The 26828-nt window shown below is 42.4% G+C and overlaps 2 protein-coding genes across 10 annotated transcripts in view; both read left to right on the forward strand.

Moving 5' to 3' along the window:
- The window catches only part of PKP4 (plakophilin 4), a 65708-nt gene extending 51136 nt beyond the window's left edge, over positions 1–14572 (forward strand). For 5 of the 7 annotated variants that reach the window (XM_053947501.1, XM_053947504.1, XM_053947506.1 and 2 more), the window contains 13 exons: positions 2017–2145; positions 3202–3415; positions 4334–4517; positions 4825–4942; positions 5417–5608; positions 5750–5923; positions 6745–6895; positions 8909–9104; positions 9872–9956; positions 10064–10181; positions 12124–12255; positions 12952–13025; positions 13501–14572. In XM_053947501.1, the coding sequence (XP_053803476.1) occupies positions 2017–2145; positions 3202–3415; positions 4334–4517; positions 4825–4942; positions 5417–5608; positions 5750–5923; positions 6745–6895; positions 8909–9104; positions 9872–9956; positions 10064–10181; positions 12124–12255; positions 12952–13025; positions 13501–13752 (2019 nt within the window). In that variant the 3' untranslated portion in view covers positions 13753–14572. The remainder of the gene's footprint in view (positions 1–2016; positions 2146–3201; positions 3416–4333; positions 4518–4824; positions 4943–5416; positions 5609–5749; positions 5924–6744; positions 6896–8908; positions 9105–9871; positions 9957–10063; positions 10182–12123; positions 12256–12951; positions 13026–13500) is intronic. The other 2 variants (XM_053947502.1, XM_053947505.1) reach the window with 1 other exon arrangement.
- Positions 14573–19146: 4574 nt separating this feature from the next.
- DAPL1 (death associated protein like 1) lies at positions 19147–26828 on the forward strand. 3 transcript variants are annotated; one of them, XM_053947751.1, is made up of 5 exons: positions 19147–19390; positions 19605–19623; positions 23267–23354; positions 24974–25037; positions 26555–26828. In XM_053947751.1, exons 1-5 carry the CDS (start codon positions 19388–19390, stop codon positions 26672–26674), a joined length of 294 nt encoding a protein of 97 aa, XP_053803726.1. In that variant the 5' UTR covers positions 19147–19387; the 3' UTR covers positions 26675–26828. The 3 variants fall into 3 exon arrangements, with proteins under 3 accessions (XP_053803726.1, XP_053803728.1, XP_053803727.1); XM_053947753.1 differs by lacking the exons at positions 19147–19390; positions 19605–19623 and adding an exon at positions 19812–20283; XM_053947752.1 differs by lacking the exons at positions 19147–19390; positions 19605–19623 and adding an exon at positions 21154–21242.

The following is a 26828-nucleotide window of genomic DNA, read 5'->3' on the forward strand; positions in this document are numbered from 1 at the left end:
TTATTGCTAAACAGTAACGCAGGCTGCTTCTTGCAGTGAGAAAAAACAGCTGTTATGCACTTTATTATTATAAAATATAGAACAGTAACGCAGGCTGCTTCTTGCAGTGAGAAAAAACAGCTGTTATGCACTTTATTATTACATTTTTCTTTCATGATTGTTTTTATGGAGAAGTTATTACAGGGAACACAATTTTGATGAGATTTGACTGGATTAGTTAAAATATTTTTTAGTAACCTGTAACACTGTAGTGAGATTTCTCTTTCGAATGAATGGGAATTGGGGCTTGAAAATTCAAAAGGACAGATCTAATTTATTTCAATGAATTTTTTATGAACAGCTTGCTTAAATTTCAAAACAAAGTAAGTGTTAAAACTATTTATAAATGTGCCATTTTGAAAGTGAACACACATATTTCTGCAATAATTACTGGTTTGATGTTGCAGATGTCTGTGCACAGTGTGAGCCTGTGACAAGCGTAGTGTCGTTGTTGTCATTTACTCTAGACACTGTGCACTAAAACCTTGTCTTTAACCTGGGAGTATCAAAGCCCAGGCCGTGCACAGCTTGGAAGGACTTTTGTGTATATTCGGTGTGGATTTAGAATTAGTAGGAAGTTCAGTCCCTCCTCAGATTGCTGGTTCACTGAGAAACCAGCTCATCCTGGAGGAGCTGGGCTGAGCTGTACCTCCAGGGCTGTCCTAGGGATATGTTGGGCACCAAGGAAACCTCAAGCAGAGATGGTGAGACTGGAGCTTTTTGCTGCACTCCCCTGCTCCCATCTACAGCAGGCTCACAGCACCAGGCAGTTATCTAGTCTGGGCCAGTCCTGTCATCTCGGCAATGAAAATGCTGCTTTAATGGATTTTGTTATTCTGTTTATTAGTGGAAGTTGATATACTTAAATTTTAATAGATATTGAGAGACCGAATTAGTTTCATTTAATTGAATGGTGCATTCGTCCAAATGATGTTAATAGGATAATCTTAGCTCTAGGTAGTAAAGGTTGGAGGCTGCCTGCTCTGGTATGGTGGCAAGAAGAGTTACTTATAGCAGGGATGCTTCCCATTCATAGCAAGGAACTTTAAAGAAGCTCTGACTCAGTTGTCACTGCTGCTGCACCTTCTTAGCTTGTTAGAGAGGAATAGTTGTTACAGAGGAATAGCTTTTACCTTACATTTAATCTGTTCAGTTTCTGATGTGCATATCGGGCTGTGGCAGGGGAGCATGTTGCACACCTCAGAGTGGGCTGTTAGGAGGCACCACTCTGGAATGAGAGTGAGAGTTTGGTTTTGGGTTTCTTTTAGTGTTTTGTTTACTTGGATTTTTGAACCTGGGAAAACTTAAGACACTACTTTATCCCCACCCAGTTCTCTTTTACAGAAGGCAAATGGCCCAGCAAATATTAATTACTGTGTTTCTAAATCTGCAAACTGGTCATGTTTCATGACTTTTCCAGGATTGGTCTGCACAAAAGTATTGTGGTTTGATGAATAAGATATTATTTAATGATTTTAAATTTACAATCCCTGAATAACTGAAATCAAGCAAATATCCTGCATCTGATGCTGACAATAACACTTCAGGATGTGCAGGTTTTGTTGAGGTATAATTGGCTTCTGCCTACGGAGAACATTAAGCACCAAAAGAAAAATGTTGTGCAGAAATGATGCCCCTAAGAAGCACTGTTGAGGGGGTATATTTTGCATTATATATTTAACTTCTGGGAGATTTTTGGTAGATTGAAATGTTTGGTTGGTGTTACTTTAATGATTATTTGTGTGGTCCATAAGCCAACTGCAGCACACTGGATATAGTGTCCTTTTCCAGTTGGAAGACTAAAAGGTGATGTGACCCACTGCTATCCCATTATACCTGGGTTTCCTTCTAGCCCTCTTACTCCAGAACAAAACAGAATTGTTGGAAAGCCGTTCAGATGCTCCAGTACTTGTCCTTAGTAAATCCCCATCCTTTGTGAATAATGCCTTCTCTCCATGTGCTCTCCCCTGAAGGGAGTTTGCGTGGCGAGATCCAGAGCTGCCCGAGGTCATTCACATGCTCCAGCACCAGTTCCCGTCGGTGCAGGCCAACGCAGCTGCCTATCTGCAGCACCTCTGCTTTGGGGATAACAAGGTGAAAACAGAGGTAGGTGCTGCTTGTGCTGCTATTCCAGGGCACCGGTACCAGGAAAACCAGGCCTCTTGCTCTTCCCTTTTTTTTCATCATGACACAGTATTTTGGACCTTCCTGTGATCCTGTGCTAATATTGAAGTGCCTGGGGGTTGTAATTAGCTTGTTAGAGCTAATTATACACACTCAGATTCTTCTTGTCGTAAGAGCTGCATGGAAATTCTGTGGAAATCTTTTACCTTAGAGTTGTGTCATGCAGCAGAGCTCTAAAGTAGGTTTGCCAGAGCCTGTCTGTGTGTAACCTGTTGGTGACTGGAGACTAGAGCAACCAGGAGCTCTGGAACGCTTTCACTGGTTTTTATCAAGGTGTTTTAAGGCAAGATAGGGAATGAGTGAGCTTCCAGGCAAAGGAAAGGAGCCCAACCCTAGAGAAACATGGAGGAAACTGTTTATGCCATTGTGATGTGGGGGCAGAATACATGTGAGTGAACATTCAGATTATTATTGAAATCTCTTGAAACTTTGCATTCGAAGACCTGCTGTTTTTGTGAAGCAGCTGTGAGCTGTTGATTTGAGGGAATTTGCCTTTTCATTTGCATGCTATGTGTGTGTGTGCTAGATGTTATTTTCAGTATAAATTTTATTTATGTTAATAAAATGTTGGTGCAACTTTTGTAAGAAGATAGCTCACATAATTCACTGTTGCTGGGAGATGAAAAGTGGTTTTGATGATCTGGTGACCATCACAGTGATAATCAGCTCTTATTTCCAATATTCCCTAAAAAGATACTCTGGGGTATAGGAAATTACTTTTAAAACTGGAAACAAAACTGATGCAGTAACAATTCTCTGAACACAACAAGTGTCTGAAAAAATGACCTTCAGCCATTGCAGTGGGTGGAGGGAGAGGTTCAGTCCTATGTAGCAATCAAGTCAATAAGGTTCAGCAGCTGTTTCTTTTGGAAGTAGAATGGGAAGTACTGTTCTCATAAGAACAAAAGCCTTTAACATCTCTGGAGTGAGGTGGGTAAGATCAGTGGGTGCTGATGATCCTGACATTCCACTTTCCAGGTCTGTAGGCTAGGAGGTATCAAGCACCTGGTGGATCTCCTGGATCACAGAGTCCTGGAGGTTCAGAAGAATGCCTGTGGTGCGCTGAGGAACCTTGTTTATGGAAAGTCTACTGATGAGAACAAAATAGCCATGAAGAACGTGGGAGGGATACCTGCCCTTCTGCGGCTGCTGAGGAAGTCAGTCGATGCTGAGGTCAAAGAGCTGGTGACAGGTAAGCTTGGAAGGGAAATTAGCAGAGAGCCATAATGCAAGGTATTTTTCTGAACACTTATCTTGATCAGTTTAAACAGCACAGAGTATAGAGTCATTGGGAGAAGTGAATGCTGAGGTAGTTGCACTAAAGCTCTACTTAGGGTGAATTTTCCCTCATATGAGTCTCCTGCATACACAGCAGGTATTTCTTTATTGATTTGGAACATTTGTTTTATTATGGGTTTTTTTTATCTTTTCTTGACAACAGTTTTAAATAAGATCTTGCAGAATTCATAAGATGGATCCAAACTATGTTAATGTGTATGCTATTTAATCTGAATTACAATCAAGGATGACTTCTTCAGAAAAAGTATTTAAGCTGTGTTTCATGATAATAAAAGAAGATTCAATGCTGTGTTCAGCAAGTTATTTGTATATACAGTTCTGCTGATAATTTACATCAGATTTCATAATTCTGTATCTGAATGTCATGTGTGGAGACTTTGCCAGGCAGGGGACTAGGGATTTCAGCCTGAGGATAAAATATGGGTAGCAGTTCCATGGATGGATGGGACATGCTCTGGACTTGTTGCTGTTGTTCCCAGGAAGAAAGTTTCCGTAGGAGTTTTACATCCCTTCTTGTACGTCCAGCTCTGCTCCTCAGTACCTGACATCCCTGGTATATGGTGCGAGGTAGCAGGAATGTCAGGGCAGACCATCCTTATCGTTGGGAAAAAACCTAAACCAAAGCTATGCCCTCCAAACTATTCACTTTGTTCACCTTGCTTTCCTCCTTTTTGGATGTTGGCTCTCCACGTTCTGCCTCCTCTAGAATCACATCACATATTTAAAGTAATGTCTTTTAAGTTGTCAGTGCTGCTTCATGTTTGTTTGCCAAGTCTCTGCTGACTTTTCTGCTCTGGAAATGTCTTCTAAGGGGTTCTCTGGAACTTGTCTTCGTGTGATGCCGTGAAGATGACAATCATTAGAGATGCTCTGTCCACGCTGACAAACACTGTGATAGTGCCCCACTCGGGATGGAACAGCTCCTCCTTTGATGACGATCATAAAATTAAATTTCAGACTTCCCTTGTTCTGCGTAATACAACAGGATGCCTGAGGTATTTGCTCTTCTAGAATACTCCCTTTTAAAGAGTAATCATGTTATCCAGCAGGTCTTTCTTGTATTGTAATTTTAAAGACAAAGTAATTGTTTTAGTCTATAAATTACAGAGCTCCATCATGTAGATAGCTTTTCCATTTGTCCTTTTTTTCCTAATAGAAAAATATGAAAATTAACAAGTTAGTCACTAAGCGTTGCTAACCAGTTACTAATCAGATGCATAAAAACCTTCTGCAGACTGTCTAATAAGTGATTGTCTGTCTGTCCTTGCATACACCGTGTTCCTTTGTCATTCCAACTTTCAGGAACCTGAGCTCCGCTGGGGAAGAGGCGCGAAAGCAGATGAGGTCCTGCGAAGGACTGGTCGATTCACTGCTCTATGTGATCCACACCTGTGTGAACACCTCAGATTATGACAGCAAGGTGTGTGCATGTCTCCTCTACAGATATTCTAGTGCTAACCTGTGTGTCTGATCTTTGGGGCTTTGTATAGCTCAGCTGAGCATGATGATGTCCTCAGCTCAACTAGCATCACTCCCAGCACCAGGTTACTGAGGCACTGAGGCACAGCCAAATTCAGCTGTGTAACACAGAGTCACCTCTTGTTTTCAGCAGTGCTGCAGTATCTGTTTCTTAATAAAACAGAAATAAGCTCTTTTGTTCTTCATTTTCAGAATACTAAAGAATAAGCCACTATAGCAGAGATCACTCTTATAAATATTGTCAGATTTGAGAGAGATTGCATTTTCCCAGAGAAGCAGCCACAACACAGCCCAAGGCCCAGCATTAGAGTTTAGCACTTGTGCTCCCACTGCCTTTTCTTCTCTACTGAGCTGGTTTGGTTTCGTTTGTGTCTGTATGAGGAAGAACTCATGGTGTCTCTCTGGTTTGGTTCAGACAGTGGAGAATTGCGTGTGCACCTTGAGGAACCTTTCCTACCGCTTGGAACTGGAGGTACCTCAGGCACGGCTGCTGGGAATCAATGAACTGGATGACTTGTTGGGAAAAGAGTCACCCAGCAAAGACTCAGAGCCAAGCTGCTGGGGGAAGAAAAAGAAGAAGAAAAAAAAAGCTTCCCAGGAGGATCAGGTTTGTATTTTCAATGTACTGCAAATACCTCAGAGGGGGTTTGGCTCATGGTGGGGGAGGACATAGCTTGACAAAAACAACCCTACATTGAATGAAAATACAGAGGTTTTGTCCAGTTACAAATCTGCATTCCTTTCTCAGTGGGATGGAGTTGGCCCTATCCCTGGATTTTCCAAGTCTCCTAAAGGGGTGGAGATGCTCTGGCACCCATCGGTGGTGAAGCCATACCTGACACTCCTGGCAGAGAGCTCCAACCCAGCCACTCTGGAGGGCTCTGCAGGATCACTCCAGAACCTTTCTGCAGGCAATTGGAAGGTATGGGAATTCCTGCTCCTCCTCCTCTTTGTAGTCCAGCTGTTTTTTCTAGTAAGACCCTGGAATGTGTTTTGGGGGGACATACCACTTTCTCATGTGCATCTGAGCATTCCCCTCTTGTCTGTGCATTAGTGCTCATGTGCTGCAGTCATGTTTCCACAGTGAAAAGCCTTGGCAAAGAGCAGGGGCAACAAGAGCCATATGGAAGCTGGCCTTTATTTTAAATAAACAGAAAAAGCTTCTTCCAGCTTCATCTTTTGATCTTATCAGATCAAACCAATTTTCTGGCATCTTCTAGCTGTGAATTCTGGTGGGGAGGTGCTGTTGAAATAAGACCAGGACAAGTAAATTTACCTTATTTCCATATTCTATTATTTATTTCCATACATTCTGGCCATTACACGTATAATGTGCTACAAGAGCAGCACATGAGAACACTATATTGTGTCATGTATTTGTTATGGAGAAATTAAAAAACACAGCAAGCATTAATTGCTTCCTTTGCTTGCAGCAAGCCAGCTAAGCCTTTTTCAGTTTGACCATTGTGAAATTGGTATTTAAAAAAAAAAATACAAGCAAAACCCAACCCCCCTGCTCCCTTTTCAATAATCATCATCTATTCAGATACTTTCTCTCTTTGTAAGAGGAATGAGTGAAAAATGGCAAAGAGCCAGCTCTTTATAATCACAGAAGAAGCACACATCAAACATGTCATCTTCTATTGGAAATGGCCAAACATGCCTGAGAGTCCCAGTCCAGCCCGAGGCTGTTTCAGTGTCAGAGCTGAGGAGGATTGGTGGGTAACTGAGGTTCTGTGTCAGTTCGCAGCCTACATCCGTGCTGCCGTGAGGAAGGAGAAGGGGCTGCCCATCCTCGTGGAGCTGCTGAGGATGGACAACGACAGAGTGGTGTCATCTGTGGCCACTGCCTTAAGAAACATGGCCTTAGACGTCCGGAACAAGGAGCTTATTGGTATGTACAGACCGTCCCCAGGAGAGCACCAGCACCGGGGTGTCAGACCTTGGGTGGGAAATCCAAGGAGAGATTCCACAAATGGGAACAGCACACTTGATGTTTCTGTGTCACATCAGTTGTGTCACATAAAGGAGTCCTCCTGACAGCAGCAGCTTTCCAGAGCAGTATTGCCACATTAGTTTGCTGCTGGCCACCTTTCATGGATGGGAGTCAGCTTGGGATGGGAGTCAGCCAAGCCAGACAGAAAACCCTCAGTGCCAAATGGGATGGAAACACAGCTCTGCTTCCTTGGAGCTCAGTGCTCACCTGCCTGGGGGGTGCAGGTCTCTCGTGTTCGTTCCCGAGGGATGGAACAGCTCTGCTGCCACGACAGCCGTGCTTTTTTAACAATCTTGAACAGGAAGAGAGGGAAGAAATCTTCTCCAGGAAGAGAGCATCATCTGTGTCTTTGCTGAACTAAGTCATCAACAGAGGTGCTTGCTAGAAAAACTTACTGTCTTGTCAGTTCTAATATTTAACCCTTTAAGCATTCATCTGTGCCTTTCTTATCTAGCATTAAAAAAACAAGAAAATAACAATCAACTTTCCTGCCTGTCTTGCTCTGAGTTTTCTCAGTCTGTTAGTGTTGAACATGCTTCAGCCTCAGGCTGCTGTGGCTTCAGTGAACCCTGTTAACAAATGATGTGAAATAAAAAAGTCTCATTTTTGTTACAAAAGCATTTTCTGTGTGTAGAATTGTGGGGTCAAGGATATAACCGCTCATAGAGATAGGAGCATCATTATTCTCAAAAAGAGAAATACAGGTGGACAGAACTTTGTTATCTGTTTCTGAAGCTTCTCATCTGGGACATTCAGAGTGTGTTTTCCTGCAGTGCAAGTGTTACATGTGAGAAATGTGTGAAACAAGAATCCTATTCCATAGCACAGCCCTGTGCAGGTCAGATTTCAGGTGATATTCTCTTGTCAGGATGTTTCTTCCATTCCTGGCAAAACTTTTCAGCTCAGAAATGGTCTGCTTCCTCTCCCTGTCAAAGCTGTACCTCTGAAAGAATTTCTGGCTTCAGACACACTCTGAAACAGACCACTGGATAAAACATTGCCAGATGTGAAGCAAGTTCTGCAGTACCCCATGCTAGAAATCATTTTTAGGAGCTTCTCTGCTGGTATAGGAAAGGAACAATGGGCTCACAAGGTCACACTGAAGGAAATGGGAGATGAGGACTCCAGCAAATCACAATATATGTTGGAACATGCAGCACGTGGCTGAGCTTGCTAAAGGGTTGGCAATGGCAGGGTACTGCTGCAGATGCCGTTGTGGGGATAATTTCCCAGTGAGTTTCCTTTTGCCTGCAGAATTCCTTTTTTGTTTCTTTTTTTCCTTTCAGGCACATTATGCAAATAGATAGTGAATGACTTTATGCAAAGCTCCTTCATTGTTCACTGTTATGTGCAAATACATGTCTCCTATAAAATCAATTAATCATTCAATTAACAGTACAGCCCAAACAGGAAGAAACCTTGACCTTATCTTAGTTACTGTCCCTTGTGTGCAGCTTATCTCTGGCATCACTCAGCAACTGGAGCCTGACAGAGCTGAGCGCTGACAGGTAGCAAACAAGGTGAACAGAACATCCAGAAGAAATTTCCAGTTACTGTAAGGACTCCTTTAATCCTGCCATAGATGAAGCCCAGCAATGTGCATTGCTCTGTCTGTCATAATAAGTAGCCTAACATTTTTCCTTGAACAATTCTTCTTTCTCCAAATAATTCTTGTTTAAAATTGTTCCTCTCTTAATGCAAAATTCAGCTTTTCACACTCTTAAGCTAAAAGGGAAAAAAGAAATTCAAAAATTGTGATGTGGTCTCCCTTGACTCTGTGTAAAATGTGAATTCTTGGCAGGTTTTGGTACTGTGCTGCTTCTCCCTGCCTTCAGCTGCAGTTTTATGCAATTTCCAGCCGGAAGGACCAAACAGTGGTTTTGACCTGGCCCTGTGGGTGTTTGTTTCCAGGTAAATACGCGATGCGAGACCTGGTCAATCGGCTGCCAGGAGGCAACGGGCCGAGCATCCTGTCGGACGAGACGGTGGCCGCAATCTGCTGCGCCCTGCACGAGGTCACCAGCAAGAACATGGAGAATGCCAAGGCCCTCGCCGACACGGGCGGGATAGAGAAGCTGGTCAACATAACAAAGGGAAGAGGTGACAGGCAAGTAGGCAGCAAAGATCATACCTGAGCTGTTTGAGTCCATTTAAAATGCTTAAGAATGGGGGAAAAGTTTTTTTGAGTGAAAAAAAGATCTGCCTTTGCAGTCTGGGTCTGAGGAGCTGTCATCTAGAGTCTCACTGGGAGGGAGGAGACACCAGTACCGTTGTCTTGGGCAGTGTTCTCTGTCTCAGGCTTCTGTAGGCTTGTACAGCTGCTCACAGTGACTGTGGTCATGGGACCTGTTCAGGCTCGATGAGTTAGCCAGTCACCTCTTCAACACCTATAAGATTAGTAAAATATTTGGAGCTTTTTCAAGTCAGACTGTGTGGGTACCTTTGTCAGGATGTATCCCAGCAACTATGAATTGTACCTAGTGCAGCCCTTTGGTCAGTGCAAAGAGAACGTGGCCAGGGGAAAGCCCTCAAACAGCATTGCCAAGCAATGCCAAGCTGGCTGAGGGGAGCTGGTCCTGCCCACTGTATCAGGCTTCTGGGGAGGCTGTCAGACAAGTTCTCTGGTTGTCTAGTGGAAATGAAACCTGAGAGTGTGTGGTGGGTCAGCAGCAGGAGGCCCCTGTGGCTGGGGGATGGGGCAGCAGGAGCCCCATCTCGTGGTGAGGCTGCTGGCTGGCTGTGCTCACGCTGGTGATGCAGGGTCTGGTTTGCCCCACAGCAGCAGGTTCAGGCTGTTACAAAGCTGAGGAATGCTGTTCTTTTGAAGTGGAATTCAGTGGCTTTCTAACACTGCCATATTCGTCACCTCCTCAGGTCCTCACTGAAGGTTGTCAAGGCAGCGGCCCAGGTACTGAACACGCTGTGGCAGTACCGAGACCTCCGGAGCATTTACAAAAAGGTAAACTGTAAAATCAGCTTACACTGGAAAACGATGCCACAAAAACTCCTCATTTATTTATAACTTGCAATTTATTCTGATGTGTTTTTCTTTTTGTCGCTCCATAGGATGGATGGAATCAAAGTCACTTTATTACACCAGTATCAACACTGGAACGAGAGAGATTCAAATCCCATCCTTCTCTATCCACAGCCAATCAGCAGATGTCACCTGTCATGCAGTCAGGTCAGTCAGGGAGGGTGAAGGGGACCTGCTGTCCCACATTTTTAGCTCAAACACCTCTCAGTTTGGTACTAATCCCATTTAAAACACAGAGGTCAGGCTGTTGCTCCTTGGTGTTTGAGCAAAGTACTTCACGTGCTCTGAGTGCTCCCTGAACTGTTTCTGCAAAGTGAAATCTTCAATGAATAGAGCTGGACATTGTTACAACCGTTGTCCTGTTCAAAGCCACTCCTCCTGCACTGTGTGGGGATTGTGGAGTGGCCTCATGGAGCATGGGGACTTGGCAGCATAAACAGCAACACACCCACACTGAGGAGCTCATTTTCATTCCCAACTATGCCATGTTCCATAAGAATGAGCAACCAAACCCAAAAACTTTACTTTTCTGACTCCTCCTTGATTATTTCTCACCATTGTTCCTTCAATGTGTTCAGTGCTGGGATTTAGATCTTCAAGACAGCTGATACAAAACCTACCTGAAGCCTTCTATTTTGTCTTCATTTGGCATTTACCCAATTTACTCTTCTAGAGACTATCTAGAGCAGATCTCTGTTAATACTGAGAAATACCTACCTACTGTGACTGCTAAAATTAGTGACCAGTTCCTACAAAAGTCTTGTTTAATTAATTCTTTACATAAAAGTAACAACCCCCACACATTCCTTTATGACATGGTTGACTTGAAAAACAAGGACTCCACCAGGGATTTGTTTTCCTACAAGAAGTAAACCTGTTGTGGTGTTTGTGCCAGAGTTCCTCTCACCCACCAAGGAAGCCAGTACAGCTTACGCTCAGGGAATGACTGGATTCTACCCAAGTGTAAAAGGATATTCTGACACCAACTGTCAAATTTCTATCTCGGTGCTTTCTCTCCCAGGATACACCAGCAGAACAACTGTGTTACTCCAGTTCTTTTGAGTGACAAGACATTTTACCAGTAGATGAGCAGCTCTGATTTAATATTCAGAGGATGTTGTATTTCAAAGAGGGTTAGTAAAAATTCCTAATAGGAAGTGTCTGCTTTTCTGCTCTAGAGCACAGCCAGGCCCAAGGGAGTCAGTGGAAGCTGGTGAAAGGCCCACATCCCCAGAGGGGCTGTGCAGCATCGTGCTGAGCACAGCAGATGCCTGTTGGAATAGATATGCTTGGACTGAAACAGTTGTTCTTGTTTCAGTCACTTCATCATTAAAATACACATTATTATGTTGACCCATGTCAGAATTTTAACAACATGGCATATTTAGCCATGAATGTGCCAGGAAAATTCCAGTAATTAAATTATCCATAATAACACAGAATTCTGAGCTATGATGTAAGGGACACATCAGTGGTTATCGTTGAATTAATATTCTGAAGCAAAATTTATATACATTGTTTTAACTATTTTACTCCCACTGCTGGAGTCTTTCTGAGCCAACAAAGCCCAAGGGATATGTAGACCAGGGAGGATTTAGCAGAACAAACTTCTTATAACGGCAGTTGAGATTCAGCTGCTTATTGAGGAACAGTGATCCCTTGCTGGGATCCCCCCATGGCCATTGGCCTCCAGAGCACACCATGCCCAGGTCTCACCTGTGTATACAGGGGTCACCGAGGCCATGTAGGCTGGACAAGTGACAGGGTGGCCTTAAGTACTGTGTTTAAGTGTGGCTTAGATAAACCATCACCATCTTCTTCTGCCTCCGCACAGGTGATGTCCTAGGCACGGCAAGGTCCCATATCTGGGCTGTGAGTGTCACCAAAGTCCTGTGTCTGCCTGTGAGCACCACAGAGCAGTGACTGTCCCTTGCAGGCAGCTCTAGGGTGTTCACCCAGGAGTAGCTTCCCGGTGTTCTGTCCTTACCCACCCCCTGGTTGTGAACACTTGGAGCAGGGAGCGGCGAGGAAGGCTGGCTGTGCAAAAGGCTTTTGTTGTCAATCTTGAGACCCTCTCTTTTCCCATCAGTTGGCAGCACGTCCTCGTCCCCGGCTTTGTTGGGAATCAGAGAGCCTCGCTCCGAGTACGACAGGACGCACCCTTCTATGCAGTATTACAGTAGCCAGGGTGATGTCATTGCACATAAAGACATCTACACTGGTAAGAGACCAGCTGAGCATCTTCTGGAACAGGGAACTATTCCTTGTGGGAAGAGTTCACAGTCTTACACAGACAACGGCATTAGTGGGCTGGTTGCTGCCAGCTGCTGCTTTCCCTTTCCATTCTTTGTATTCCCTGGCTGTGGCACAGGGCAGGGTGTCACTGGCTCTGCTGTTCTCTGTAAAACTGCCCAGTACCAGAGTAAACACAGATCCCTTTCTATACTGGGAGGTGAGAGGCAGTTGGAATTCTTATTTAAAATACTAGGACAGAAAACTGTATTGTTATATACATTATATTATAATGATGATGTTGTAAATTTTAATGTGCAGTTGTATATTATTATATTACTAAATTATATCAAGATTTCATATTTTATCTGATCTCTCTTTTCCTTCTTACTATGTCACAGAAGTAGCAAAACAATAGATGACAGTGACTAAAGAGAAGGAAACTCCTTGCTTTAAAGATTTTCAGTCTGTAAAATGAGAAGCAGCAACATAAGCCTCCTGGCTTTGCTGTAACTGCTGCTGCGGGACATTTGCCATCATTCTGTTATTACATTGTATCATTAGCAGGTACTGAAATCTGCAGATTTAATAGTATGGGTGCTACATAAAAGGCAAGATAAAACCAATAGACTTACGGCTGAATGAATAAAGGCTGAAGTTTATGCATTAAATTTTTTTCTGCCAGGTTCCAGCAAAGCTTCACCAATTTACATCAGTTCCTATTCCTCACCAGCGAGAGAACAGAACCGGCGGCTGCAGGTGAGCCCAGAGCTGCGTTCGGGTAGCGCCGCTGCCCAGGCTCAGCAGGAGGGGCTAAGCCTGGGCTCTGGGCACACAGCCCGTTCCCACAGCCGCTGGCTCCGTGCCCTGGGCTCGCCGGGCCTCAGGGCTGCTGGAGCCTGGCTGTTTCCATGAGAGCCACGTGTTTTAGCACCTTCTTACAGTGGGACCTGAGACGTCTTGTCTGACTTGAGTTGGGTTTGGGCTGGTTTTGGAAGGTATGGCCAGGTTCTGTACTTACTGAGCTCTAAAGTTGTGCACTTTTGGAGTTATTCCCTTCGAGTGATGTAGGAGGAGACACACAGCAAACTCAGGGGCACTTCCTCCATTTCCCTGGGTACATTTCATGGAGGTTTGAAACCTGCATTACTGTCATGGGTAGAGCTGCACTTGGGTAAAGTATTTTCTCTGCTAATTATATTTTTGAAAGTTTATTTTGATATCATTTTACCAGCAGCATCAGCAATTGTACTACAGCCAAGAAGATACCACCAGGAAAAACTACGATGCCTATCGGTTGTACCTGCAGTCCCCACACAGCTACGAGGACCCTTACTTTGATGATCGAGTTCACTTTCCTGCTACTTCAGATTACACAACACAGTATGGACTGAAATCAACCACCAATTATGTAGACTTTTATTCCACCAGACGATCTTCTTACCGAGCAGAACAGTACCCAGGCTCTCCTGACTCCTGGGTGTAGCACCAGAGAGAAAAACCCAGCGTGCTTCTTGTCTGGCTTGAGAAGGACTGGAATGGCCCCATGTTGTTTTGATTAAGAAATGTGAAAGTGAAAGAAGGAAAAAGGAAGATTTTTTTTTTTTTTGTGGGGGAGGTGGTGGTTGGGGGCTTGGTTTTGTTTTTGGGGTTGTTTTTTTTTTTTGTTGTTGTTGTTTTTGGTTTTTTTTGGGGGGGGTTTTGAGTGAGGAATTGTCAGGAGAAAAAGCTGGCAGGGATGGTTTTGCTCTGCTTAGGTGTTAGGTATCATTACTTGTAGCTCCTGTAGTCTGGTGAGGGTGTGGGCGATGTGATGAAAGGTTTGAGAATTGAGTATGATGAATTTGGAAAGTGTGTAGGTCAGAGCAAATTAGAGCTGATTTTTTTAATGTGAATAAAAGTCTTGTTCTGATAGTTTGTACAGAAAAAATCCAATGGCTGCCCCTGTTTTATTGCTATTACTGAATGTCAGGATTGTATGCTACTGCGTCATGTAAATTTCTTTGTTGGTGTAAATATGGAAATGCCACGTTGGTCTCAAGTGCCATCTATTTGTAATGCAGTGTGTCATTGAAAAAGGAATTTGAAACATCATGCACAAAAAAAACCCCAAAACCAAGAAAGTGTTGTGAATTCTAAGAGGAAAAGAGCCCAAATTAAAAAAAATGAATAGTGTAATTTTGAAGCACAAAGCTAGTCCAGTATATCCACATCTCTCCCATTCCCTGCCTATTTCATAAGGAACTTCACTGCCATTTTCTATGCACATGGAATAACAATAAATATGGAAGTCTCATCCATGGAAAGCTGTTCCCTGTTCATTTTTTTCTTATTATTTTCTCTGTGTGATATTCAGAAAAAAATACCATGAAAATTAAGTCTAATTGCATGTTTTTAAGCTGGTTTAACATACCAAAACATTTGGGCCATTTTTCCAGCTCTCTCCAGTGGAAATGTCCTGAATGTGTCAGGCTGGCAGCCCAAAGTGCTAAATCCAACACCTTCCTACCAAGATTCCTTAGACTTCTGTTTTTACTTTTGGTATTGGCAATCCAAGATACTTCAGAACTCTAGCCTGTTTTCTTTCCATCACTCCTCTACCCCTCCCCTTGCTCTCTCAAGGAAATTCAGGTCACCTTGCTGTCCTAAAAATGATGGTCTCCATTCTGACTACAGTCTGCTTGGATTTCTTTCCAATAAACTCTCCTGTGCTGTACAGTCTGTTACCTCTACCCTGTCTGTAACCACCATTATTGCTTCACATCACTGCATTTTCCTTGGGTTTTCAGGGTTTCCAGTTTCCTGAAGAAGGACTGAGAACACTGGGAAAAGGCTGTTGAGTTTTTCTATCAGAGTAAACAGACTGAAGAGAATCCATCTCAGCCAAGGACAGTACTCAAGCATGCATTCTGTGTTTGAGTTACTGTATCAAAGACTAACACTCACAAAAGGTAACATAAACATGAATAAACTTTTTGAAAAACAAGGCAAACATGACTTTATAGCTACAAGTAGATTCCTGGAGCTGTCAACAACAGCAGGCACTAGGGGAAAGCTGTCACTGAGATGTGCTGGAAGGTTGTTATTTCCCATCACAGAGTGCAGGGATTCATTTGTGGCCATCAGGTAGGGGTGAGGGAAGGACTCAGTGCTGGCTGCCCCACTTGGAAACCTCTCCAAACACCGCCATGGAGGGGGGAAGTGACCGTCTGCCTGGAAGGCAGAAGTCAGCAGAAAGGTTCTTCGTTTGCTCACAATTAGCACCAAAGTGATATTAATGAGTTCTGTTATCCAAAGACATCACTACTTTATTAGAGATTCTAAATATTTTGTATTGGGATGGATACTACTTACAGGCATTAACTAGTTTAAAATGCATGCATTTTCAAAAAATACCATTTTCTTTTTGTTCTTATTAAGGTTTCTTACCCCATAAAAATGTACCCCATTAAATGTAATATTTATTTAGCTTGGTTATTGGCATTTTAGTTCAGAGTAGAGTTGGTAATTACATCACAATTCGACAAAAGGAAGGTTGACCTTGTTTCTTCCCATGCAGGATGGTGCCCTGCACACAAGTGGCCTGTGGGTGGTTGGACAGGCAGCTGTCCTGGCCTTGCTGGTTGTTCTGCTGCCACGCCTGTCGCATTCTTTTATACCCACTTTGTAGACTAAGTACAGGAGCAAGAACTTTCTATTTTTGTCTTTTACTAGCCATAGTACACTCACTGTCACGCCAGTAGAAATTGATAGTGCTGTGTAAAACAAAGACAGCGTCCCTTTGGGAGACTGCAGCAGTAGCGTTTCTGCAGACATGCAAGGGGCTGGATCAGCTTGTCAGGGTCAGCTGGTTCACTGACCAGCACTAGTCCTAGAGCAGGCCAATGATATCAGGCACCATATCTCCTTACTGCTTCAGGGCACCCTAGACGTTAGCAAATACTGTTATACACACCGTTCTATTGTATGAAACATCACCTTCCAGTCTGTCCAACATTATATGAATTGTGTGTAAAGGAATAAGACAAGTAGCAGGATACGTAATGTGCTAATTTTCAGCTAGCCCTCAGTTAGAAAGATTGTGAAATGAACTATCTGCCTATTCATTGGCAAAAAGCAATCGCACTCTTTGAGAAGAAACTGATCTCCATTAGGATGAAATTCCAAAGGCCTCTGTCTGCGTGTTGCAACCTAATTCTTTAGAATTCACTCATTTGTTCCACTGCCCAGTAATACTTTTTTAAACATGGGCACTTAGGTGGATAAAACATGTGATGACAAAGGTATATGTTTTTAGTCCTTCTGTGGGGAAAAGAAAAAAAAAATCTATAATTAAAATCAGCCAGTAAGGTTCCTCTGCTTAATGATGTTGTCCTTTACCTTCCAGCACCGTCCAGCCCGGAGACTTCTTTTTCTCCTGTAGTCTGAGAAACAACCAGCATCCAGATCAGAACCAAGACCTGAACTTGTTAGATTTCCTACAAGAAACAGGCAAGCTTTACAGATGTGAAGCCAGACCTATCCTCCAGATTTTATCACATACATACTATATGCACGAGTGAACAATTATATCAATACAAATCCCACTGAAAATATGTCTGCCTTCACTTCTCCTTGCTTTAGACACTTAACTCAAATGATCTCTGTAACATTATTAACTTTGTGCTGAACTACTATAAAACAGAAAATAAAACCAAGGGTGGGGGAAATTAAAACATGATAAACATTTTAAAAAATCATTTAAAAAAAGCTATATACCTGCCCCAGAATATTTGTTGTCCCCATTGGGCTCCTGGAGCATCTAAAATCAGTTATATTGGCTCATCTGAAAAAGGTATTGCCTACCTGCCACTGAGTTTAAGAAAACAGCAGTAGTATTTCACCATTCAGTTGCCAGATATAAAACCAGTATCAGTTTGTATCAGTAGCCACAATTTAGTACTTCTGACATTTGAGAACAAGCAATACTGGAAATAAGACAGAGAAGGGAAAATACTGCAGTCATTAGCAATAGATCTTAACAACAGAGAGATGTGATTTAAAATATGACACATGAGGAAGGTATTCCATATGTCTGCATGCTAACTGCTTGTTTTAGATGTGGTCTGGTTGTCACCCCAAGACACTGGTGTATAATTATGCTAATAGCTGCTAGCTGGATTAGAACAGACAGTCTGCTTGGGAGCATAGTGATTTTTGTTCCTGCCAAGTGACTTTTCAAACTTTGCAATCAGCTAATAACCTGCCTGTAGAACATAGATTTTAAAGGACAAATTTCCAGGAAATAGGAAGTGTTCCAGAATGCTGAGAGCACCACTCAGGAAAATTTAAATGACTATTGTCTCTTTATCACAGTTAAAATTCTGTGTCTGCCCCCAGGCTTTCCCACATCTGCCTCTGTTATGGAGAAAAACACATTCTGAAAATATAGAACCATTACAATATAAACTCATTTTTAATTCAGTCATTCACAAATTACTATCATTAAAATAAATCTATCCCTGGCATCAAATTAACATCTCTGAAGTTTGGTATTTATATGATCAGGAAATGGGACTGAGGATGGCAGGAAAAGCAAGAGATTTCAACTGTACTATCCCATGGCCACAGAAGGATTATTCTCTTGCTGATTCTTCTCACCCAGACAAACCAGTCTAATAATTTCCAACAGGTAAAAAGTCTAAATAAATGAAATCATTACATAAAATCAGGTTTACAAATCTAAGCTGGCACAGTGGCGTTGTTGAGGTAGTGCCAAGGGCTGCCTGTCAAGAATAAGGTGCTCCAAAAAGTACTATATAAATATGGTTTCAATTCACAACAGCTTCTGGTTTAAAGATATACCAAGTGACAAAGGAAATGAAGTAAAGAGGGTGGAAGAAAAAAAAATGGTATATTATATTTAATATGGTAAGAATTCAACATGAACTTACAATTTCTTATTTAAACCAAGTTCCCATGCTTATCCCAAGGATTCCTAGAACAGATGTACAATGGCACTAAACTTTATCATTATTAATGCTTTAGGCAGCACACCAAAGCTGTACTAGATGACTGCCTTATGTGGTAAGTAATGTAACCTCACCTCTCCAACCTGTGCAGTAACAAACAGCTCAGGTAAACAAACTGAAAAAAGCAGTATTTCTCTGCTGAGGCAGAGAAACATGAATATCAAAACCCCTTACAAATGGCCAAGTTCTCTCTCCTGCAGATCATTTTACCTGAAAGAATTTATTTCCCCAATCAAAATTGCCATCATCCACTTCAGGCTAAATGCTTATGGGCAGAGACATGCAGCGCTATTGACTTTAATATTTGCAAAGTAAGTTGCTTTTCTCGGGAGGAAATTGCTGCATTTCAAAACTATTTCCTGCCTCATACATACAGAATTAAATATCAGAGAGATCTGGTTTAGACTTGATGTCCTTTCATTTTTTCTTCTTTAAAGATCCAAGCCAACAGTAGTCACTCATAAGGTGGTTGTTGTGCTATAAATACTTACTGGTTTCTTAGTCTATTTTCTCTTCCATTTTTTAAAATTTCATTTCCCTCTTCTTCAGATTCCACTTAATCACATCCTATTTTTACATTCTCGCTCTCCTTTTTTTTTAATCATTGAGATCCAATAATAAGACAATCCCAAATAAATCACGAGACTAACAATTTTTTTCTTCTTTCGTGTTTTCCTTTCAGAATCCCTAAATGAGCAAATTTTTTTGCGATGAAATGCTTTAGCACAGCAAAGCAGAACACGTTTACAGCAACCTAGGAAAATCTTCTTGACATTATGCATTATGGTTCCAGCAGCTGCCTGCAGACCAGCCCACGGCAGCACAGGCAGGGCCGCCCTCCCTGAGGCGTGCAGCCAGCTCCTCCAGCCACCGAGCTGTGCGGCAGCCAGAGAGCAAGCGGCGGCAGCGCCCGGAGCCGCTCGCCGGGTCTGCTCCCCGCGGAGCACACGGCCCTTCGGAACGCCGCGGGATGCAGCCCCTGCCCCGTCCTTCTGGAGACCCGCGGGCAGCAGGACAGGAACGCACAGTGTTACAGCCACCCACAGGCTCCCGAAACTGACAGCTTTTGTGACCAAGATTTCTTCAGACACAGTATAATTTACAACATAGATGGTAAGCATTAAAATATCATTCCTTAATTTTTTTTTTGGTCATTTTAAATACCGAAAATGAAAATGTTGAGGAGTTTATACAGTAAATCATTCCAGATTAGCCGTATCTACTTTCAGTTTTTGTGTTTCTAATGTGTTGTGTAAAATGTCAATGTTCGTTAATGTCGTTTTAAAGGAGGGCACATGAATGACAATGTTTTGCTTGTCTCAAGCAGATACTACAGATTGAAGAGGGTAAGATTTACCTCACTAAATCAAGTTATTTGAATCTTTAGCAGTTTTTAAAAGTCCCCGCCCCTCACAGCGCTCCCCGCCTCTCACACCACCCTCATTATCGACTTCGTACCGCCCTTCTCACCGCTCACACCGCCCTCATTATCGACTTCGTACCGCTTCTCGCACCGCTCCCTACCCCTCACACCGCTCTCCACTGCTTTCCACCCCTCATACCGCTTCGCCTCTCACACCTCCCCTCACAGCGCTTCGCGCCTCTCTCACCGTCCCTCACACCGCTCCCCGCCTCTCACATCGCTCTCTACACTGCTCTCCACCCCTCATACCGCTCCCCGCCTCTCTCACCGTCCCTCACACCGCCCTCACAGCGCTCCCCGCCTCTCTCACCTCCCCTCACACCGCTCCCCCCTCTCACACCGTCCCTCACACTGCTCCCCTCACTATCGACTTCGTACCGCCCCTCACACCGCTCGCCGCTCTCACGACCCCGCCCCGTCCCACCCCAATCGCTCCGAACGGCAGAAGGCGCTGCTGCTCGGCTCGGTGCGCCTTTTCCTGCGCGGTTCCGTGGTCCTGCTCTGCCCCGCTTGGTTCCCGGCGCTCCCGATTCCTCCATGGCGCTGAGGAGGGGTGTCCCGCCGGGCCGGCGCCCTCCCGCAGGTAGGGGCCGGGGCCGCTCCGGGCGCGGTGTGAGTGGCTCTCCCGCCGCACCGTCCCACACAGATGCAGCTCCTCCGCGGAGAGGAGCGGCCATGTGGGACCGGGAGGGGTGGAGGCGGGTCTGTGGTGCGCGGCCGCTCTCCCCAGCAGGTCCTGCAGCCGCCCCTTCACGGGTGCTCTCGGTCGGCGGGTGTGCGGCTGGCGCCGCTCGGTGATCGGGAACGTGTTATTGAAGGATAGCGAGAGAAATGGGTGTCCACGTTCAATGAAATATCTGTGTTTAATGTTACAGCCGCATCCCTCACCTCCTGTAGTAACGTAAAGAATTTACTTCCCCTCCACCAAGCCCCCCCCCCCCCCGCCTCACAGAGATAGATCTCTCCTGTGAGGAAGCCTTCGAGCCTGCGGTTCCAGCCGCCGCTCTGCCTGTGTGGCCGCTCTAAGGATGTAGTACCGGGCTTTTACGGATGAAGTGGCGAGTGTAGTAGCGGCGGTGTTTGTTAAGGGAGCGTGTAAATGCATACAGCGTGAGCAGCTCCTGGGCCGCCCCGGGAGCTGTGCGGAGCTGTCTCTCAAACACACCAGTGCGTGAGCTGTGTCCCGCCTGTTCTGGGGCGCACGCAGAGATGCTGCAGGCTCAGCCTTTGATACTTGAGGAACCGTCACTACAAGGCTTTAAACCAGCTGGGATTTCCCCTCGGTTTATTAGGAGCAGTTAGTGCCTGCAGAGCATATACTTGTGTGTCTCCCTCTGCCCCATAAACTATTTTGTTTTCTTGGAAATATCTTTTGTTTGGAGTTTTGTTTTTTTTTTAATCATGCTTTTACATTAATTTGGGATGTAAATAATTTTTTTAATCTTGTCTCTAGTCCATTCCTGGAATTTTGTGTGTGTGACAGGGAAGTTGAGCTGTACCTTAAAGGGCCTTTAAACCACTGCAGTCAGTGACCTGGAGCAGGTACTGGTCTTTCTGAACTTGCATGATAGTAAACTGCAACTTGTAGACTTGCATGTCTGCAAGTAAGTCTTGGTGAAGCTTATAAGTGACTGCAGTGGGGAGCAGCTTGGCCGAGGGATGGAGATAGCAGAGTAAGTGGTTTATTCTGACCAGTATTCAGCCAAGCTGTCTTGTTTTCACTTGGGTTTGTTTTTATGTTGTTTCATTGTTCAGGTGGGGTTTTTTTTTTGGTTTTTTTTTTTTTGTTTTGTTTTTTTGTTTTTTTTTTTTTTTTTTGAGAGGAGAGCATAAAAGGGAGTGTGCCTTCTTACTTTCTTGTTTTATTTTAAAAATACATGGTATTTTAAAAATGGAAATTAGTAAAGATTTTGTCTCTTAACTGTTAAGATTACATGGCTAACAGGTCACTTACAAAAATCAAAAAATTGAACTCTGTATTAAAAGTTTGACATACCTCTCTATTGCTTTGGAAAGCAAATTACAAAACAGCTTTTTGGTGCATCCCAGATGCAGCTATGTTTAACTCTTCCCCCACCATGGATGTGTGTGAGCAGCTGGGACAGCTGTTCCTAGTGGCTAGTTTCAAGTCAGTGCAGAGATGGAAAGGAAGACGGGTTATTTTTAATCAGTATAGATAACATTGTTTTGTGGGCCTAATGGTAACAGACACAATTCCAGAGTGTCCACGTTTCAGTATCTCTTCCCACGGTGGATATTTCTCTCCTCCTCACCTAGCTCCCCTTGTGCTTTGTGTAAAGTGTTAAAATGTCTGCCTCTGTCTGGATCTCCTTGCCCTGCTAAATTAAAACTAAAAACAATGCTTGTATCTAGAAATTGCCAATCCTGCATGTGAGGGAAGGTCCTAAACCAAAAGTTGCAGGTCTAGGTTCAGTTACCTTTTTTTTTTTTTAACCTAATTCCCAAATTTTAGTAGTTTTCCTGTTTGTGGTTTGACTGGTTCCTAACAAGATAAGAGCCTAACAATCTGTGGGAGAACATTTGGGATAACTTGTGTTGGTGTTCTGATGAACACATATAAAGAGAAATGATGTCGAGAAGAGCTCTGAAATCTTGAAAGATGCCAGGGCTTTTTTTGTGTGGCCTGGTTTGTTGTTGATATTTGGCTTGTGGTTGTTTGGTTTCGGTTTTTTTATCATGCTAGCTAGTTGAGTAATTCTAGAAACCTTTCCCTATTCTCTCCCTCAAATTTAAACTCTAGCCTTGATTGTTCACGATCAGGAGTCTTGCTGAGAGGTGAAGCAACTTGCTCAATAGGATGAGAAAGGAGCACTAAGATTGTTCTTTCTTACTTACAGTTTTCAAACTTAAAATGCTCTCCTGAAGAGGGAGAAATTATTTCTTTCAAGAGAATGTCTTAGATAACTCTGTGTTCTTTGCTCAGAATTCAATTTTCAGACATGCCTCATAACTTAAATTGTTGTTGTTAGGTCACCTGTAGCTTAATTAGTACTAATTGGTTTTGTGATTGGCAGCTATGTTAATAAAATATAATGAAACATGTTGGAACACAAGTACAAGATGAGTATACATCTGGTTCTTATCTGCATTATTAAATGTATTCTGGAATAACCTGATCATAAAACCCTTATTGCTGTTAGTCACATTGTTCAAAAATCTGAAAGTGTTCAGATGGTGGTGTGGTTTTCTTTTTCATTTTTAAAATACAAATCTGAGATGTAATAGTTTCTGGGGACGAATGCATATTAACATAGTAAGGTGTTAAGGTTTAATAGAGTTAGTGGTGCCTGAAACCACTCTGACTTCTTGAATTATGGTATCTGGAAGCTGATTTGAGTCTGCCATGACACAGAATTTTGAAGCCTTTGCTGCATCTCTTTGGTTATTCCTGTGTATGTGTGTGTACAAGGAAAGCATGGAGCTAAATACTAAAAGATGATTTCTGGTTAATGGTTATCCGGGGTAAAAGTATTCTCTTCTTGTGTATGTAACGTGGTATGTAGTTCTGTAGGTATTTTTACTTACATTTCACTTTCTTCTTGCAGTTAAGGCTGGAGGTATGAGAGTGTCTAAAAAGCAAGAAAATGGACCTGTTGAGAAAAATGCTAAACTTCCAGGAAAAGAAAAGTCAAGGTATTACAATGCAGGGCCTGTTCACCCCTGCCCTGTAGTCCAAGCTCATAAGTAATGATCTTTGAAAACAAAGAAAACTCTTATTCTACTAGAGTTTAATTCTTAAATTATCTTGTGCACTTTGTAGATAAAATAATACTGATATTGAAATAAATATTGACTTAAAAAACCCCAAAACCCTACAACTTCAAAACCCAAGGATAGTGCCTTGCAATGAAAGGCAAAGGCTAAATCTAATCTCTATTGTCATGTTTTATGGAACAGAAATTAAAACAATGTATTACATACCTGTGCCTAACAAAGAAATGGTCAAACAGTTTCCAGTGAAGTAGGAATGAACTTTAGACTGTCCACATTCTGAAGGAAATTAATCCCACATCAACTACCCCCAAGGAAGAGTCTTACCTCCTGTATAGGCTCTACCTCCTATTTCAATCTAAAATCTAATTTGGCTTTTTCTGTTTGCTACTTTATAAGGTTAACCAAGCTGTTTTGCCCTAAAAATGAAGGCATGCTTCTATTTTGAATAAAGTAATTGCAACCAGTTGATGTGGTCATTAAAATAAGTATTTTCTTGCAGCTTTTTCAAAGATTGAACATTTTTCCTAAATACATGCACTTTTCTTAAATGTCACTTAACAAAAAGTTAAGTTAACCAATATAAGGATATGACAGTAAAATTTGAATGACTTGTGATGTTCCTGAATTTTTTTTTGTTGTTTTCTACTGGGATTAGAAGCTTTTTATTTTCACTTGTTGCCAATTTTCTGGGTGTAATTTTGCAGCTGTCTTCCCCATAGTCATAGTTACCTAATGGTATAAACAGATCTTAAATAACTTATATTTGTCAGTGTAGCAAATTAATTACAGTTATTAACTAAATTGAAATGTCAGTAGGAAATGTCTTTCCTAATCCACAGAATCATTAACTTAACTAAAGCAATATCTGCTTTTTCAAGAGTCACAGTTATGGTATTTGGGATTTATAATGATTTTCCCTACTCCATTTTAAGCTACAGATGTGTCAGTGGATAGAATGGTATCATCAGAAGAATGTGCCATCTGATGTTCCTGTTGCTGAAGTCAATTATTTCATATCCACAGATTTGTTTATTTGTGGAATATTGGTAACATGGTGTTATTCATTGGAATATGGAGAAGTTAATAGGAAAATCTTGGGGGGAAAAAAAGTTCTTGCTTGATAAATAGTTGCTGTGAGAGGAAACACTCTCCAAAAGCAGAGGGTGAATTTTCTTCATGGGTCTAGATTGGAATCAAGAAAATGTTTTGTAGATCAGGCTATAACTGCTCAGCTTCTGAGAAGTTATTTCACAGTGTACAAAAAAAAAATTCCTTTTTGAAATATTCAAGGATATTTAATATACAGTTTTTTTTATATCTGAATAAAACAGCCTGTCATAGATTTTCTGTTGTTCCATTCTGAAAAAGCATGCTTTTTTTGATATTACATAGTTTTTAACGTGATGAAAATTTTTAGCTCCAAACCCTAAATTTATATTGCAAAATGTTTCGTATTAAGTCTGAAAAATGAAAGTGACAAGTGCTCATGTGTTTCTGTGAGATGAAAATGCTAAATACTTTTTTCTTCTCCTTTACAGTGCTATTGTCAGTTTTGCAAAACCTCAGAACATGGGTGTCTTGGTAGCAGAAGCTCTGAACAAAGTAAGTCTGAAAGAAAAAGTCAGGGTTTCTTTATAAATCTAAACATGAAAAAATGTTAAAAAGTGAAATTTCCTTAAACTGGTGTCTGGCAGTTGCAGGTGTTTCATTTGCTACTAAATGTTCTTGGGACAACCTATTTGTGTAGTGGTTGTGTGGCTGAGCTGCTAGATGGCTAAAAAGTACCTGGCCTTCTCTCCTTACTCTGGTTCCACTCCTAGTTACTGCAGCGTGTCCTGGATAGTTGTGCACACCTGTGCAGAGAAGCACAGCCAGGCAGCGAGCTGTGTCCTGCTTGTAAAGTGACATGGTGCACTAGCTTTAGTGAAACATGGGGAAGAATTACCAGTGGCATCTGTGTCTGGCCAAGCTGGGATTACAGTGCAGAGCAAAACCTTGTCTTCAGTGCTTTATCCCACCGTGGAAATCACTCTGACTTCTATAAGGGTCGAGCAAAAATACGGATCTGCTTGAGGGAGGTGGGTGGCATGACTGGCGGGTGCAGGGGACACCAGGGTGGTGATCCAGTGTCCTGCTCTGTGAATGATCCCCAAGACAGCAGGCATGGCCTTCTGCTGCCCCATATCTTGCTGTTCCATCTGAGGCATGACATCACTCAGTCAAGCAAGCACCTTTTGGCTCCTCCCTTAGGAATACTACGGGATCCTGTAAAATCGTGTATCCCGCAGCTGCTAATGGACCCTTCTGTTTATCACATGCTTACAGCTCCTGTCCTGTGTCGTATTAGGCTGATGGTGCAGACTTACGCCTGCCCTTTGGAAGAGCTGATGTCACAAGCAGCTCTTTGGTTTGCATGGTAATCCGAAGATCTGACAGTTATCATCTCTGTTACACACTTGTATGCAGTCTTCAGACTCTGTAGCATACAAGAGTTGCTTATCCCTAGAGCTCAGTAAAACATCAGTTGCTTAATTTCAACACAAGCCTTTTATCAACAGTTGTGTTTATAGATTTAGCCTGTAAATCTTGAATTTTTGCTTAGACTTTTTTATTGAGAACAGATACAACTCATCCTCTTTCTCTTCCACCTGTCCTCATCTCCTCTGTTCTGACCCACCATTTCCTTCTCCTGTTGGTTTCCAGAATCTTGTATATGAAGCTTCCTTGCTACTTTAGACTGTGATAGTTAGCTATTGTAATAATGATGATTTTGAATATGGGAAAATAAGAATTTGATTCAACTTACTGTTAACTCTGGCATACTGATTATTTGCTGTGTTTTCCTTATCTTGGAAGCTCATTCTATGAGCTACTAAACAAGGGTAGAAAAAAAATCAAATATTCCCTAAAGGTAGTTAGACTAATATCACTTTGAAAACAGAAATTATAACTAAATGTACTGAGTTACCATGAGTGCTGTGTATTGATCACTTGAACTTTTTGTGGGTTTAAGTTTTACTGCTCCTTTTAAACTACTTTAATAGGATAAAATTTAGAAAGAGAATAGCTGAAAATGTGCATTCTATCACAACTGTTTTCTCCCCCCTTTAATGTTACAGATGGGCCACAAAATCCATGCAGCAGCGCTACAAGTGGCTCACGAAAAGCCACAACCTACCTTGGAGAAGTTCATACTGCCTAAAAGAATTTACATTATTCAACAGCCACGGAAATGTTAAGATAATCACTAAAATACTTATGTTTACTTAAAAGCGAGTTTCTATTCTATATAGCACTTAGCACACTGTGGTGAAGTGCTCAAAAGCTGTGTGCCTTTTATCTTGCTGTGTTCCTGTTACTGACAATAAAATATAAGAAGAGTTACTAAATGTA

This window comes from Vidua chalybeata, chromosome 7 (genome assembly GCF_026979565.1).
Source record: "Vidua chalybeata isolate OUT-0048 chromosome 7, bVidCha1 merged haplotype, whole genome shotgun sequence".
Classification (NCBI taxonomy): domain Eukaryota; kingdom Metazoa; phylum Chordata; class Aves; order Passeriformes; family Viduidae; genus Vidua; species Vidua chalybeata.

Excerpts from the sequence above, each read along its gene's own strand:
- DAPL1 (XM_053947753.1), top strand. The coding sequence starts at position 20,238 with ATGGCGCTGAGGAGGGGTGTCCCGCCGGGCCGGCGCCCTCCCGCAG. Across the intron at positions 23,355-24,973 it reads CCAGGAAAAGAAAAGTCAAG|TGCTATTGTCAGTTTTGCAA; the intron begins GTATTACAATGC and ends TCTCCTTTACAG. Across the intron at positions 25,038-26,554 it reads TAGCAGAAGCTCTGAACAAA|ATGGGCCACAAAATCCATGC; the intron begins GTAAGTCTGAAA and ends TTAATGTTACAG.